The sequence below is a fragment of the Microtus oregoni genome, unplaced genomic scaffold, assembly GCF_018167655.1.
Source record: "Microtus oregoni isolate MIOR12 unplaced genomic scaffold, Mior012 000001F_ref0000356, whole genome shotgun sequence".
Classification (NCBI taxonomy): Eukaryota; Metazoa; Chordata; class Mammalia; order Rodentia; family Cricetidae; genus Microtus; species Microtus oregoni.
Genome location: NW_024543060.1, coordinates 92,585,108 through 92,601,980, shown reverse-complemented (window position 1 = coordinate 92,601,980; position 16,873 = coordinate 92,585,108). Strand labels below are relative to the sequence as shown.

General features: G+C 50.6%; 1 protein-coding gene and 1 pseudogene across 1 annotated transcript; both read left to right on the top strand.

The window, feature by feature from the left end:
* The first annotated feature begins 4,901 nt into the window (after nucleotides 1–4,901).
* On the top strand, nucleotides 4,902–13,067 carry Ckap4 (cytoskeleton associated protein 4). The gene is made up of 2 exons (XM_041675148.1): nucleotides 4,902–5,628; nucleotides 10,649–13,067. Exons 1-2 carry the CDS (start codon nucleotides 5,197–5,199, stop codon nucleotides 11,948–11,950), a joined length of 1,734 nt encoding a protein of 577 aa, XP_041531082.1. The 5' UTR covers nucleotides 4,902–5,196; the 3' UTR covers nucleotides 11,951–13,067.
* Nucleotides 13,068–14,614: 1,547 nt separating this feature from the next.
* On the top strand, nucleotides 14,615–16,317 carry LOC121463783 (annotated as a pseudogene).
* The last annotated feature ends 556 nt before the right edge of the window (nucleotides 16,318–16,873 follow it).

The window sequence follows — 16,873 nt, the reverse complement described above, 5'->3', positions numbered from 1 at the left end:
TTTAATCCCAGCACTCGGGAGGCAGAGGCAGGTGGATCTCTAAGAGTTCAGGGCCAGCCTGGTCTACAGGAGCTAGCTCCTGGACAGGTTCCAAAGCTACAGAGAAACCCTGTCTCAAAAAACAAGACAAAATAAAAACAAAACAAAACAAAACAAACAAAAAAGGTTAACCAGGCAATGAAAAGGGAACTAGGGAACAAAAAGTCCCTAGGTATTAAGATATCTGGTGTGTGTGGGGGGGGAGGACTGGAGTTGGTATGTAAAATGAAATTTAAAATAAAAAAATAATGATACAACTAAATGCCCCTTTACACAGTAGTGTAATATGTTATAAGCTCACTATTTTTATTTGTAAATATAATTTTAAACGAATAATTAAATATGGTTAAAATGAAAAATAAAAGGCCTCTGGCACACTGAGGATAGAAGCCAGTGTGGTGGCCGCCATTAACAGCAGGTAATCTTGGAACAACAGCCTGGGAGGGTTTGGGAAAGGCGTGTGATGCAATAAGACGTGTAGTTTAGTGGAGCTGGGCTGACTCTTGTGCGGAACGCCGACAACAGGACATCACGTTCTTAAACGGAAAGGCTAGGCTGGGGGTTATGTCAATTTCCCAGTTGTGAGAAGCTTTGACATCAATGGTATAGCAGCCCAGGGGGGATGGGAGATACTGGGTAAAATGTAAAGGAGAAGCCAACAAGGTCTGTCAACACAGTGCATCCAGAAATGGGTGGGAAAATTATGAAGTAGCTTTGTGCCTCTGATTCTGTAAAGCACTGGGGACTTGTAGGCTTGGCTTCTGGGGACTTTATCATCTCAGTGCACAGGGGAAGCAGCCGACATTCCTGGGCCCTTTTCATTCAGGCATTCTTGGCTGGAATGCGGGAAACCAAGAAGGCTCCAGGCTCTCAGAACTCGACCTTATAATTTAGTCCTTGCAATATGAGGGTGCCTGGAAGAGATGTGTCTGGCTCCTCCTCCGTATTCCTGATCCCATCCTACACACTTAAGGGTAGAGAAGCAAAAGAGGGACGAAGGCGTTCAGACACTCAGGAAACAGAAAGGGGCAAGTCCCCTGAATGCATGCTGTGCTGACAAGAAGCCAGCAGAATGGCTCTAGTGTCTACAAGTTTGCTTCCATGATGGCTCTGGGCAGGTCCCCTCCTCCTAAGGGTGTAACCAAACCCCCTACTTCAGAAGAAAACACTACCTGCTTTTAAAGTTAAACACATCTTAGCCTCTGGTTTGTGAGCCACATACAGCATAGGGAGCTCCCAGAAAAGACGATGAAAGAAAATCCTTGAAATCTGGACACAGGAGCTCTGTGAAACCCTGCTTGTCCCGCATGGCTCTGCAAACGGCATTAGCTACCCTTTCTTCTGAGACTTGCTATGAAGTCAGCATCGTATGGTCTGACTCCTGCAATCCCCACCATGTGGTGAAGCCAGTCTTTTTATTCCATTTGATAGATGAAGTCACTGAAGTTCAGGGACATCGTGTTCTACAGGAGGTTCTGGAACCGAATGTGAGCTCAAGTCAGCTTATTCCAGAGCCACTGTCCCCTGCCCTCTGCACCTGAGTGTTGCGTGGTGTGTGTGTGCACGTGTGCGTACGCATATGAGCATAGAGGCCAGAGAGAACCTCGGGCATCATTCATTAGACACCATCTACCTCTTTTCTTTTCTGAAAGACAGGGTCTCTCACTGGACTGGAACTCTCCTAGCCAGGGAGCCGTGAAGCCTGACTTTAAGTATGCGTGTATGTGTGCATGTGTACGTGTGTATGTGTGTGTTATATGTGTATATGTACCTACCAGTGCACAAGTTCATGTGCACGCATGTGGAAACCAGAATATTTCAGGTGTCCTACCCTAGGGTTCATTCCCTTGAGACAAGCATCGCTCAATGAAACTGGGGCTAGGCTGGCAGTCAGCAAGCCCCAGCAATCACACTGTTTCCTTACCACCTGCCTCCAGCACTGGGGTTCCACTCCCTTGCAGCCAGGCCTGGCGTTTTATGTAGGTCCTCGGGACTTGAACTCAGGTCTTCTTCACTGTCTTGGTATGGCCTTTAACATGGGCTCTGGGGATCAAACTTGGGTCCTCGTGCTTGTAAGGGCCGTCACTCTAGCCTGTCACTATCCTTCCAGTGCTCAACAGATAAAAAACTGGGAATATTCCATTCCCACCTCTGCCCTGTGCATGTAACTCCTTAAACAAAACAAAACAGAGCAAAAAAAAAGCTAAAGCTCATGGATTATTTTCACTAACAGGTGAAAGACTGTTTTCTCCAAGGAACATATTAATGTCATAATAAGAAAGCTTTAGATAAATGCTCCATAGAGAAGGTGGCCCTCAAGGTCACAGAATTTGGTGGCAAAGCCACGGCTCAAAAAACAGATAATGGAGCTGGGCGAAGGTGGCGCACACCTTTAATCCCAGCACTCGGGAGGCAGAGGCAGGCGGATCTCTGTGAGTTCGAGACCAGCCTGGTCTACAGAGCTAATTCCAGGACAGGCTCCAAAGCCACAGAGAAACCCTGTCTCGAAAAACCAAAAAAAAACCAAAAAAAAAAAAACAGATGTTGCTTATTTTGTACCTGTGTGTAGGCATGGGTAGTATATGTGCTGCCGGAGATAGCTGGAGAAATGGCTCGGCGGTTAAGAGCATTGCCTGCTCTTCCAAAGGTCCTGAGTTCAATTCCCAGCAACCACATGGTGGCTCACAACCATCTGTAATGGGGTCTGGTGACCTCTTCTGGCCTGCAGACATACACACAGACATAATATTGTATACATAATAAATAAATAAATATATAAAAAAAAAGCAGATAATGCTACTGCCTCCAGGCCAGAGTTTTGGCTGTGTTCCAGCAGGATGCCCTGAATTATCGACCCTCCCCCATCCTTCTAACACAGACAGTGAAGGAGGGTCTCTGTACATCAGTAATTATAAACACGCTTGTACTTAGGTACTTTTTTTTTTTTTGACACAGGGTTTCTCTGTAGCTTTAGAGCCTGTCCTCCGGAATCTTGCTCTGTAGACCAGGCTGGCCTTGAACTCACAGAGATCCAGTGCTGGGATTAAAGGCATGTGCCACCACCGCCCAGGGCGGTACTTATGTTCTTTTAAACAGGGTAGTTTTGAACTTCTTGTGACAACCCAGCTTTTTGTCTTCACCTGTCCCTCTGTCCTGCAGGCTGAGGAACCCTGTGCTTTGTCGAAGCAGGAGGCTTCCACTACAGATCCTGCTGTTCAGCCCATGCAGGGGTGTTCTCTTCTGGATAGAGCAGATGATTTCACTAGAGCAGGTTCTGGTGCAAATTTTAGTCATTCTGTGTTATTTCCTCCACAACAGCGACTCCTCTGCTTGCTTTCCTGCCTTCTGCAATCCACAGCCACTCCACCCAGCTCATCTCCACACGCAGCACACACCCTTCAAGTCAAGACAGGTGTCCCGGGCTCACCCCACTTCCGCCTCAGAAATAGGTTTCCTGTTCTCCCACTATGCAAATCCATTCTCCAAATTATTCTTCGTTCTGCACCCTGTGTGCGGCTCTAGGCTGGCTTTCCAAGTTCTTTTCACATTTACATTCTCAGTTCTTAGATTTTGACCCTTAGCATGCTCCCCAGGCATTCTGCAGATCGCGGGCACACATGTGCCCATTCAGAATTTAAAGGTAAGCAATAAAAAGCGTGAGGAGCAATGGCTGTCCTCAAGGAAGGTGTCTCCAGCAGTGTCCAGGCATCTCTCTGGCACACAGTGGGCCTTCAGCACAAGAGACATACAAGGTCTCCTTGCCGTTGCTTATGCCAAGAGAGTTACTGGCATAAGACAGCCAAAGAATAGGAGTGGTGGCATTTGAAGAGGACTTGAAAGACAGGAAGATTTTTGTTTTGTTTTCTTCTTTCCTCCTCTTATGCAGATTGGGAGGAGGTTACAGACAGAAGAAACTTACTTACTTTCTTACTTCTGCCAGGCACACCTCAGGACTGCATCAGAAGTCAGACGGGTTTAGGGGGGTGAGTGAGCCCCAGCACCCAAGCCCCTGACTACTAAACTAGAGAACCAAGAGATCTGAGCTAAAGTTTGTTCCCCAGGCCCTCATTCCCCTTCCAGTTAGAGATGAAGTCGCTCAGACTTCAGAAGAGCCAGCAGTAGTTTCAGAGCCTGGCTATGTGTGACTTTGAAGCATTCTATTGGGGCTGAGGATCTGTCCGTTTCTGTCCGTTTCTGTCCTGTAAAATGGGCAAATATAATCCCAACGTTCCAAGGCTTTTGCGAACCCATATAAGCTGATAAGCCCGGTCCTGGCATTGTTATATTCCTTTTTTTTTTTTTTTTAAACAAATGTGGAAGTAACAACCTTGACCTGTGTCCCGCTAAGTGTGGGTGCTGTGGCTTCTCTTCACTCAGTCCAGGGCCTGCTTGGAACAGGAACTGTTGTGAGACTGTCTGGTACCCCAAATGAAAACAGAGTCAAGGGGGCTGGGGAGAGGGTTTGTCTACAGTTGATTGGCCCGGCCAAGAGAGCCACTCAGTAACTCAGTTCCTTGGACCAGTAGCAGTCCACATCCAAGGTGCTTGGGTGCAGTCCTTCGAGCCTAAAAACCCTAGGGAAGAGACTAGGCCTGGTCGCGGGCTTGCACGATGGCCTTGGGGGAAGGGTGACTGCGGATTCGCCATAGGCAAGAGGGGCGTCGGGTCCCCACCCTCCAGAGCCATGCTCCCCGCGGCCCGTGGCCAAGTGGGGTTCAAGTGGGGCCCAAGATCAGCACAGCGCTCAGGGTCAGCTCCGCCGACACCACTTGAGGGTAGTTCGGGCACTAGGAGGCCACCCCAGCAACCGCCCCCAGCCTCGCCCAGCCCGGCCCCACCCCGCCCTTCCTCCCTCCCTCCCTCGGTGGGGTCGCGGCGGAGGGAGGAGGGGCGGCGGCCGGCTTGCGTGGCAGGCGCTCCGGCTGGGCTCGGCCTCCCTTCCCGGGAGGCGGGGTCGGCGCCGCGGCGGCGGCTGCGGAGCCAGGCCCCCTCCTCCTTCCCGGCCGGCCTCTTCGCTCGCCGCCCCACGCTCCGGGCCGCTCCGACGCCACCGCGTCCGCGTGCTGCCAGCGCTGCCCCCGCGGGAGCCGGAGCCAGCGTCCCGGGCCGTGCGCTCCACTCGCCCCGCTCGCCCATCCCGCCGCCACCACCGCCGCCATGCCCTCGGCCAAACAAAGGGGCTCCAAGGGCGGCCACGGCGCCGCCAGCCCCTCGGACAAGGGCGCCCACCCGTCGGGCGGTGCGGATGACGTGGCGAAGAAGCCGCCGCCGGCGCAGCAGCAGCCGCAGCCTCCGGCGCCGCACCCGCCGCAGCAGCACCCGCAGAATCAGGCTCACCGGGGCGGCCACCGCGGCCGGTCCTCGGCCGCCTCCTCCACCGCCGCCGCCGCGTCCTCGGCGTCCTGCTCGCGCAGGCTTGGCCGGCTGCTCAACTTTCTCTTCTACCTCGCCCTGGTGGCGGCGGCCGCCTTCTCTGGTTGGTGTGTCCATCATGTCCTGGAGGAGGTCCAGCAGGTTCGGCGCGGCCACCAGGACTTCTCCCGTGAGAGGGACGAGCTGGGCCAGAGCCTGCAGGGCGTCGAGCAGAAGGTGGGTACCCCAGCTTTGGTCGGGTCGGGACCCCACTCCTGCCCTCTTTGAAGGGGCCCTCGTCCTTTCCTGCCTAGGCCCTGTGGCTAGCGGTGGGACCCCAGATCCCTAGAAGCCAGGGCGGCTCCAAACCCGCTTTGTTAATGATCCTGGAGAGGGACGGATCAGGCTGCGAGGATGGCCAGACCATCGAGGGGAGGGTGGGCCAAGGGCCTGTCACAGGACATTAGCTGTGACCTGTAAGGAAGCAGGCAGGCTCCACGGAGCCCATTCTTTTTGCATTAGGAACCGCTGAGTGGGCAGAGTTGCCTGAAAAGGAATCTGGAAGGGAAGCCAGCGCATCCCTGGAAGCCTTTGGTCAAGGCTTCACCTCGGTTCTGCCAGTGGGAGTCATCCGAGCCAGTTTTTAATAGACCCAGAGCTTTGGGGGAGGGAAAAACTGGTGAGCTTAGTCATTAGCTAAGTTCAGATGAAATGGTGTCTATCCTTAGCTGGGCCCGTGTGGGGGCCTTTGAAGTAGCCTACTCCAGCGCGAGAGGAAACGCAAGGCCAAAGGTATCAGGTCACATCTATGGGGTGTGCAGATTCGTGTGTTTTATTTTCCAGTCCGTAGAGTTAACCCTGGAGGGAGGAAAGGAGGACTCACAGTTCCGATTCCATTTTCCAGACCAGAATATTGAGGTTCAGAGACATAAAAAGATTGTCTAAGAGAGTCTGGGCCCACCGTGTGAGGAGAAACCCCTAGCTAGCTGTTTCAGGAATGGCTGTATCCAACTCCCAGGACAAAATGGCTTAGCTTCCACACTTCCAGCACGAGGGTAACCCCCATTCCTCCATGTCCCCCCACCCCCACCATCCTACACCATCTCCTTGCTCAATGAAACTCAGTTGCTGGACGGAAACAAAAAATCCCGCCACTTCTGAGCCCGGAACCACCGCCTCCTTTTCCCAGCATGCTGCATGCCCTGCCAAGTCCCTAGTTTTGTTGAGTGTGCAGCGCTAGGAATTTCCTCCGAAGACGGGAAGAGCAACCAGAGTGAGTCAGCCTGTGAAGTGGTGCAGGCCAAGGGAGGTGACTTCTGAGGGAGTCGAGTAGGCAATTCTGCTGTGTGTGCGGAATATCGGAGCACCCTAAAGACACAGACACCCTGCAGGAGCCTCGTCACCAGCTCCTGCTTCCCCACTTCCATCCACCCACCTGCTCATCAGTCATAATATTTATCAAAGCCTGATAGTTGTTGCCTGGCTGTGTGTGGGCCCTGGGGAGGATATGGAGAACAGGGCACAGAGCAAGCGTGCAAAGAGACACGCTAAGTAGGTGTGAGTTGGTGGGTGACTTGCACACGCTTTGGGAAGGAAGAACTTGTGAAACTTCCCTGGGTCTGTATCTGGGTGTTTGGGACGGTGGAGCCGTCAGAACTGTTGGGAGGGGGACTCTGTAAAGAGCTTACAGGTAAGGGGACAAACTTGAACACGCCTGGAAGACAGAAGGTGGCTAGCCTTTCTGTGACAGAGCGACACTCAGGAAATACAGAAGTTGGAAATTGAGGCCCACATGGAGGATGTCTTGAATCCAGGTTGGAGAAACTGGGTATTTCCTGTGCTGCCTTCCTGTCTCTCGATTGGTCCCCTCCCCCTTCCCTGTAGTTATAATTGTTGTCACCTTCTTCTCTGGGCCTCAGTTTCTCATTCTGGTGCCATCAAAATTTGAAAGACGGGGCTGGGGGAGGAGATACAGGAATGGCCCAGTCAGTAGTGTTCGCTATGAAAGCATTAGGACTTGAGTTTAGCTTCTTAGGACCCATGTAAAAAGCTGGGTCCGGCAGTCCACACGGAGAAGGCACAGACAGGAAGATAGCTCTGGAGTTCATTAGCCAGCCAGCCCAGCCAAATCAGCGTGCTTCAGCTCCGGTAAGAGACCCTGTGTCAAAGAGTAAGGTGAAGAGCCGTGTCAACGTCTGGCCTCCACACGTATGTACGTCCACGTCCCGCAGCACATTCACACGGATATGTACTATGCACACGCAAGCACAGACTTTGCAGGAATCTTCACGGCCCCAAAGCTGTTGAAGCAGTGACCTTCCTAGGAAAGAGGTAATGGTGTTATCAGTCTGCTTTTCAGGCATCTTGTACATGAGTGGCTATACCACAGGACCACAAGAAGTCCAGAGCTTCAGTTCGTGTGGGCGGGTCAGCCACAGCCCTAGATAAATCCCCAATGCCCTGGTCCATCTCAAGGCTCCCTAAAGCAGTAGCAGGGGTGGCTCAGGTTGGTAGGAGCAGGTTGTTGAGAGGATCTGCTATTTGTAGGGAGTGAGTCTATTTGGGTTTTATCGTTTCTCATCTTGGGTCTGTGAAGAAGAGCCAGGGCTTGCTTTCGTTGGTGGCAACCCTCTAGACATCCTTGGGAATAGTTCAGCTCCTAAAATTAGACGTTCTGGGATTCTGATGCTTGGCTCCACCGCTTCCATGCTGCGTGTCTCCTACCACATGGTGGACATCTCTCGCATTCCAGAAGAGCAGGCATCAAACGCATATTAATTGTTATGAACTCTTTGTGCACGAAGACGAACAACCTACAGTGCCCTCAATAGGGGAGATGCTGGCTTCCTTTGGGGGTTGGGAATGGTTTCTGATCCAAATCACTTCCTAGCCTGCTGTAAGAGCCAACCTGGGATTAAATAGGAGCCAGGCCCACCCAAACTTTATCAGGCATTGCTCTGAATTCCCTCATTCTTTGGCCCATTGAGAAAACACAGAGAGTGGCCCTGCCATGTTGCAGGTGCTGGGCTCACCCACTCATGCTTCTATTTTAGGTGCTGTGCTTAGAACAGGAAGGCATTGTGATTTACTAACCTAGTTTTAGAGGTCACCTCTCTCTCCTGCCTTCTCTCTGTATTCTTTATGTCTCAGGTTGTATTTGGCTGGGGAGGGAAATTGTCTACTTTCTGGAGCCCTTGAGAACCCCATTCTAATCTATCTTAAAAAAAAACCTCAGACGTGGGACGTGAATATGAGTTTAGTTCCTAGAGCGTGGGGGGCGCGCTCTGTGGCTAGGGTATCCTGCGTGCATCCTTGCTGTTCCCTTAGCCTCTCCTCTCATCTTTTGGCGTTGAGTGGAAGGTACTGCTAGGATTTCCCCAAGTGTTTGAGGAGTTTAGGATAAAGCCTTGAGCATCCAAGAGTTAGGCACAGTTAAGCGCTTTATGTGTTCAGACTCACTTAGTTCTCACGCTGACAATACTGTGAGTCAAGTATATGGCTCTTTATCTTATTTACTTACTTTTTATTTTTGTAAGATAGGGTTTCACGTAGTCCAGGCCAGCCTTAGCCTCTGTGTAGCCTAGGATGTCCTTGAACTTCTGACCTCTTTACTTCCACCTCATAGGCATAGGCTACCAGACCCAATTTATTAAGTACTTGGGCTTGAATCTAGGAGCTTGTGAAGGCTTCTAGCAGTCTACCAGCTAAACTATATGTCCAGTCCCTACCCATGTGTGCGCGTGCACGTGCGTGTGCGTGTGCGTGTGCGTGTGTGTGTGTGTGTTTACCCGATTTCACACTCTTGTACTGTTTTTAAATTGAGAGAACCACCCCCCTCAAGGTTTACTTTTGTTCTGTGTGTTTGGTGTTGTGTCCGCATATGTGTGTGTGTGCACGCTTGGTGCCTGAGGAAGCCCAGAAGAGGATATCAGATCCTGTGGAACTAGAGTTACAGACATTGTGAGCAGCCGTGTGATTGCAGGGGAATTAAGCCGAGAACTTCTGGAAGAGCAGACAGTTCTCTTAACCCCTGAGCCATCTCTCCAGCCCCTGACAACTCTTAAATTTAGTTTAATCTAGAATATCTGTCTTCCTCCCTTTTTACAAATACATTTAATAGTTGACTGTTAATGACATTATTTGTCCTGCAGACGCCTCCACACTGGCTTTATCTGGTAATAACCTCATGGCATCATAACGAGTCTGTTACATGTTCCAGAAATGGGGAGTTGGGCCTCAGGACTTACAGAATCAGGGCCACACTGCTGGCCTTCTTATTCTTCTTTCCTTATATTCACAGCCCCCCCCCCCCAAAGTCACAGGTGCTACATCAGGATAAGGCCTCCCTTTTGGATCAGCACAGCCGCTCTGTGTTAGGCAGGCTTGTTAGGAGGCCTGCACTGTGCCTCAGAATGGAGTCCGTGTAGAATGGGTGTGTAGCAGCAAAGGTCACAGCGTGTTCACAAAAGCCAGAGCACCCTAAGGAATCGTCTGGCCCGCTGCTTGTGTTTTCAGATGAGATCACTGACGTCCAGGGAGGACAGTGACATCTAGGGAGGGCAGTGACGTCCAGGAAGGACCTGACATCCAGGGTGAACAGTGGCTTGCCACAAACCACACAGCTGGATGTGGCTGGCATCGACCTGGACTTGGTCTCTTTGCTTTATGCCTAGTGTCTCCGTGTGCCTCAGGTTCTTTCTTAAGAAAACGTGTGATGATCAGCTGCAGAAGCTACAAAGCCAACCCTAAAATAGTAGCGGGAGGGAAGAGAGAATAGGAGACCGAAAACGCTGATTGACCCAAGCTAGAAAGCTCAAGAGTAGACTCGCAGGTTTAGCTGTCTTCGGGGACTGAGTTACGTCTTCAGAATGGGATCTGGCCTTGTTTCAGCTGTCTCCCTGAGTGTTGTCTTGACTGATGGATGGGTGTTGACCATTCATTACTGGGGGCTGGTCTGAGCAGCTCCAGGCCTCCCTCATCCAGTGGGAAAAGGTGTTGCTCACCTCATCAGCCTGCTTAGCTCTTGTCCTTCCCTGGCTTGCCACGTTGGCTGAGAGGTAGGCAATGAGAGAGGCAGATGGACCTTGTTGCCTGGTCGGGTTGGGTAATGAGCCTACTTGTTACCATGGCAATCACCACACAACTACCTTTGGAAGGAGAGTGCTGATGGGGAGGATACAGTAGAGTGCAGAAGATAACGGGTATACAGACACGCCAGAAACTGTTCTCTGTGGCTAACGTCTGGATTCGCTCGCAGGTACAGTCTCTGCAAGCCACGTTTGGGACTTTTGAGTCCATTCTGAGGAGCTCGCAGCATAAACAGGACCTCACAGAGAAAGCCGTGAAGGAAGGGGAGAGCGAGATCAACCGTATCAGCGAGGTCCTGCAGAAGCTGCAGAATGAGATTCTCAAAGACCTGTCGGACGGAATTCACGTGGTAAAGGACGCCCGAGAGCGTGACTTCACATCCTTGGAGAACACCGTCGAGGAGCGCCTGACGGAGCTCACCAAGTCCATCAATGACAACATCGCCATCTTCACCGACGTGCAGAAGAGGGGCCAGAAGGAAATAAATGATGTCAAGATGAAGGTTGCCTCCCTGGAAGAGTCTAAGGGCGAACGCAGTCAGGACCTGAAAATTCTGGAGAAAGCCCTGAAGGAGGTACAGGCCTCTGTGAAGTCCAGGGAGAGGGACATTGAAGCCCTGCAGAGTTCCCTTCGGACCATGGAGTCTGATGTCTACACAGAGGTCCGGGAGCTAGTGAGCCTCAAGCAGGAACAACAGGCGTTCAAGCAGGCGGCCGACTCAGAACGCCTGGCTTTGGAGGCCCTCACAGAGAAGCTTCTGCGGTCTGAAGAGTCCTCCTCCCGCCTCCCAGAGGACATCAGGAGACTGGAAGGGGAGCTGCAGCAGCTGAAGGCTCAGGCCCATGGGGCAGAAGAGGCCATCGTCTTTAAAGACTCCAAAGCGGTAGATGAACTCCAGAGGCAGATTGAGGGCCTAGGTGCCAGGCTCCAGTATGTGGAGGACGGTGTGTACTCTATGCAGGTGGCTTCTGCACGCCACACCGAAAGTCTGGAGTCGCTCCTGTCCAAGAGCCAGGAGTACGAGCAGCGTCTGGCTATGCTGCAGGAGCAGCTGGAAAGCCTGGGGTCCTCCTCCGATCTGGCTAGTACAGTGAAGAGCCTGGGGGAGGCCCAGCTGACCATGGCCAGCGATGTGAAGGAGCTGCAGCACAGCGTGAGCGAACTCCCTAGCGCCATGGAGTCTCTGCGAGAACAGGTGCACTCCCTGCTTAGCCAGGACCAAGCCCAGGTCACGCCTCCCCAGGACTTCCTAGACAGGCTTTCCTCCCTGGACAGCCTGAAATCCTCTGTGAGCCAAGTGGAGTCGGACTTGAAAATGCTCAGGACTGCCGTGGACAGTTTGGTTGCCTACTCTGTCAAAATCGAAAGAAATGAGAACAACTTGGAGTCGGCCAAGGGCTTGCTGGATGACCTGAGGAATGACCTCGATAGGCTGTTTGTGAAAGTTGAAAAGATTCATGAAAAGATCTAGACGAACTTACTGCGTGTGCAGGGCACAGATTTATAGTCTGGTTTCTTACGACCAAAAACAAAACGAAAAACGATTATTGTTTCCTCCCAGGCGCCCTCCCACCAGCCTGATGCCCCTTCCGCCACGGGAATCAGTAGGCACGTGTTCTGTGCCCAGTTAATTTATGTGCAGTTATTGCCACTCACCTTTGGTTCCTGAAATCCTGTTTCTGCTTTTGGTTTGGCTTCCTAAAGGCCCAGCCCTGTGCAGAAATGGTGACTTTTAGGGGGAATGTGTCTACTGTTAGGGAGAGGACAATGGCTTTAACTGGGGATTAACAGGGAACAGATTAACCTAAAAAAAAAAAGAAAAAAAAAAAGAAATCCTGTCTGGTTGACCGATTTATAGTAAAACACAGCAACAACAGAAATGGGGGTGGGCAGGCATTTTTCTTTTTAATTGTCTTTAAGGAAAATTAATTTTACGTTTAATATATATATGCTTGGCCAGAGTTTTTATGTCTCTTGTCTTCCACTTAGAAGTGGTAAAATCTCACAGATGTGAGCTCTGAAGGCAAGGAGGAGAAAGCCCCCAGAGCCTTCTGCTTGAGGGTCACTCTCAGAGGTGCGGTCCCTTTCCGATCCTGACTCTAGCCATAGCAAAGATAACTATGCAAACTCAGAAGGTTCCGAACATGAAAAACAGCACCCCGAGGCCTAGGGCCCTTCTGTTCCTGGTGACCCACCTGCGTCAGCACGTTGGGAGTTTGGCCTCCTAGAGGAGACACCTTTGTGTTGTGATGTCTGAGCTGTACTTTCTCCCTGGGAGATGGGGGCCAGACCTTTATTTCATCACAGTATTCCTGAAGAGGTCTCCGTCGCTTGACCCCATCTGTCAGTGAAGATCTCTGTCATTGCTCTTGGCGGTACCCTTGCCCCTTGGGCTGTTTTGTCTCTGGCTGCCTTGCCCTTCCCATCCCCCTACCCCGCCCCCACCCCCCAAAAAAAGGAAAGAAAAAATTTTAAAAAAAGAAAAAGCTGTAAAGAAAAACAAGGTTTGTTAGTTTACTGTGAAATGAACTGTACGGCTTATTTACAGTATTTTTAATTCTTAATAAACCCTTGAGCTTTGTTATGAATTCAGCGGTGATGATGTATTTCATCAGCGGGAAGTACTCGGGATTAGAAAATAGATAAATTTTTCCATTCCAAGACTTTTTAAAATGTAAAGTTTTAAAAGAGTTACTATCTGGGGGAGGTAGTGTGTGCCATGGCACTGGCACACGTGTGAATGTCAGGCTCCTCTGCCCCAGGTCTGTATGTTCTGTCGGCCTCTAAAAAGGTCGGTTTGTAGCCATTGCTGATACCACAAGACACCCATTAGCCTTTTCCTGAGGGAAGGGGGTGAGGGTCTAAGAGACTGGCACCTGTCTTTGTATGACTTCCTAGCTGGTTCTAGTGTGTAGTCAGGGTGAGCCACTGTCTTGGACGTATCTTAGGTGGCTGATCACCCCTGGGCATTTCCTGCGGACCCCTGGGTTCCCGTCTACCACCTAATAAAACAGATGTTGCTTATTTTGTACCTGTGTGTAGGCATGGGTAGTATATGTGCTGCCGGAGATAGCTGGAGAAATGGCTCGGCGGTTAAGAGCATTGCCTGCTCTTCCAAAGGTCCTGAGTTCAATTCCCAGCAACCACGTGGTGGCTCACAACCATCTGTAATGAGATCTGGTGCCCTCTTACACGCAGACGGAATATTGTATACATAATAAATATTAATAAAAAAACAACAAAAAAAACAACAAAGGTTCTGAGCTCAGTTCCCAGCAACCACTTGGTGGCTCACAACCATCTGCAATGAGATCTGGTGCCCTCTTGAGGAAGAGACCTGATCAGTCATCCTCATCAACTTAGACCCTGAAACCTAGTATGGACAAGTTCAACACAACCACAGGGGACTCCGAGGCTGAAGCTCAGTGGAGAGCAATGTCTTGGGGGAGCTTTGACGTCTTCACCTCTGTGGTACACAGTGGTGCCTCAGTTTGACCCCAGCTGCCTGGTATCTTCTTCAGATGTCTGGATCTTTTTTTTTTTTAAATATTTATTTATTTACTTATTATGTATACAATATTCTGTTTGTGTGTATGCCTGCAGGCCAGAAGAGGGCACCAGACCTCATTTCAGATGGTTGTGAGCTACCATGTGGTTGCTGGGAATTGAACTCTGGACCTTTGGAAGAGCAGTCAGTGCTCTTAACCTCTGAGCCATCTCTCCAGCCCCAGATGTCTGGATCTTGTCCCGCTGCCACCCACAGCCTGACAGTGATGCCAGGCAAGCCCATCTTCTCTTTTCCCTGGGTCCCCTTTTCCTCATCAGCGTAAGATGATACAGTTCAGACTATTGGGTCTCACATCCTAAGATGAATCAGGGCCACCAGGAAACTGTATCAACAAACAGCTGGAGAGAGCGCTCATCAGTAAATTGCTTGCAGCCCATGCCTGAGAACCTGGATTTGGATCCCCAGCCCTCTTATAAAAAAGCTGGGTTAAGGGAATCTTCCAGGAATCCACAAGGACGACCCCAGCTAAGACTCTTAGCAATAGTGGAGAGGGTTCCAGGACTGGCCTGTAATCAGACTGGTGACTACCCTGATTGTTGTCATCAGAGAGCCTTCATCCAGTAACTGATGGAAGCAGATGCAGAGGTCCACAGCCAAGCTCTGGGCCAAGCTGTGGGAGTCCTGTTGAAGAGAGGGAGGAGGGATTGTAAGAGCCGGGCACCTGCAGATTCTGGACAGTCAGGGAACCTCATTGGGACCAACCTAGACCTCTGCATGTAAATGGGGAACCAGGGATCCTCACTATCACTTAAGCCAAAGCTTAGGTAGTTACTGCTTCCCACTTCTTTCCTTCCTGTGTTGGCCAGTTTAATGTCAACTTGGCACAAGTTAGAGTCATCAAAGAAGGGGGTCTCAGTTGAGAAACTACCTCCATAAGATCCAGCTGTAGGCATTTTCTTAATTAGTGATTGATGGGGGAGGGCCCAGCCCATTGTGGGTGGTGCCACCTCTGATGGTGGCCCGGGGTTCTATAAGAAAGGGGACTGAGCGAAGCTGAGGTGATCTCATAGGCGAAGGCAGTGCTGGGCCTTAAAGGCAGGGCTGCAGCTAGACCGAGCACAGTAGCGCTGGGGGCCACCGCAGGAGCTCGTTGCCAGGAGCAGCTGTGGGACAACGGAAGACAACAGACAACCGAGGGTCAGAGCGCCAGGGCGCATCGCGGGGATCCCGAGGTGGTGACGACACGGAGAGAGAGCTCCCTGGCCCCGCCCAGCCCCATCTCGCAGGTGGAGCGCAGTGGAAGACTTTGGTGCTGCCTTCGTGCGGTTCCCGTTTGGAAAGTCTCACAAATCTCCAGCAGATATTGTGAAGAACTCGAAGGAGAGCTTGGCAGTTTTGGAAAAGCAAGACATTTCTGACAAAAAAGCAGAAAAGGCTACCAAAAATGCTTCCAGGAAGTTGGTTGCCTTGAAAGAGATTCTGTACGGCGCACAGGAAAAAGAGTCTCAGGCAGAAGAAGTAGCTCAGCTGGCTCAGAACTGTACAGTAGTGGACTTAGCACCCCGGTGGCTGATCTACAGCTCGTTGGCTTTGAGGGCAAAAAAAAAAAAAAAAAAAACGTGGCTCAAATTTTCAACACTATTCTCAGAAGGCAAATTGGTGCGAGAACTCCTCCTGTTGAATGCATTTGCACCCAACAATACTTTGTTCATGTTATCGGAAGGGTGTGAGTCTCCAGAAATAACTTTCATTTGTGGGATAATGTTAAGAGAACGCACCAGACACGAGCCATTTGCAAAAATCATTTTGTGGTTGGAACAGTTTTACGATTTCTTCAGATATGTTGAAGTGTCAATATTTGACATAGTTTCAGAAGCATTTGCTACATTCAAGGATTTACTTACAAGACATAAATTGCTCAGTGCAGATTTTTTTTTGGAACAGCACTATGACAGAGTTTTTAGTGAATATGAGAAGCTACTTCATTCAGAGAGTTATGTGGCAAAGAGGTGGTCACTGCAGCTTCTTGGTGAACTGTTGTTAGACACAACTTCATGATCACGACAAAATCCATCGGCAAACCTGAGAACTTCAAGCTAATGGTGACTCTCCTCCAAGATGAGAGCCGAAAAATCCGGTTTAATGCCTTTCATGTGTTCAAGGTGTTTGTGGCCAACCCCAACAAGACATAGCCTATTCTAGACATTCTCCTCGTGAACCAGTCCAAACTCATTGAGTTCCTCAGCAAGTTTCAGAACAACAGGACGGAGGATGAGCAGTCAAGCAAACAGATCAGGGATTTGAGGAGACCAGCTCAGCAAGAAGCCTAATTGCTAATAAACACCCGCAATATCCCTTCCAACTGCAGCACTTGCTGTTAGCTACTCAGTATCAGACACTCTCGTCGATTCACGGGGAACGTCACTGCCAGTCTGCTGCTTAGTGAACGGTTTTCACTTTACCTTTCTGTTTTTCAGGCCAGGTTGGAGAACGTAGCTGCTGCTGCGTACACATTAGCACACACGTGGTCCTTCCCTTGATCTGTGTCATTCTCCTTCTGCTACAGGAGTTCTGAACGCGGATGAGTTCATGAAGGCGTGAAAGTGGTCTAGGGAAAAGGCATTGATGTCATCAGCTGACACCGTTCATGGCCCCTCCTCTTTGTAGATCTCTGCCGTGTGGCACGGGCATGCCTGGCATCCCAGAGCCAGATCATAGCCGTCGCCAGAGGAACGCGGTGTGCACAGGGATTTTTTTGGAGATCAGAGGGGAACTGTATCCAGAAGGATCTTTGGGGAGGATAAAGTTGACGTGCAAATAAATTGATACTGAAACTTAGCAGCTTCTCAAGTGTGGAACGTCATAAAGTCATAAGAACTCCACTCT

Bases quoted from the DNA above. Each gene is read 5' to 3' on its own strand.
- Ckap4 (XM_041675148.1), top strand. From the start codon at position 5,197: ATGCCCTCGGCCAAACAAAGGGGCTCCAAGGGCGGCCACGGCGCCGCC. The intron at 5,629-10,648 runs GTGGGTACCCCA...ATTCGCTCGCAG, and splicing joins TGCAGGGCGTCGAGCAGAAG to GTACAGTCTCTGCAAGCCAC.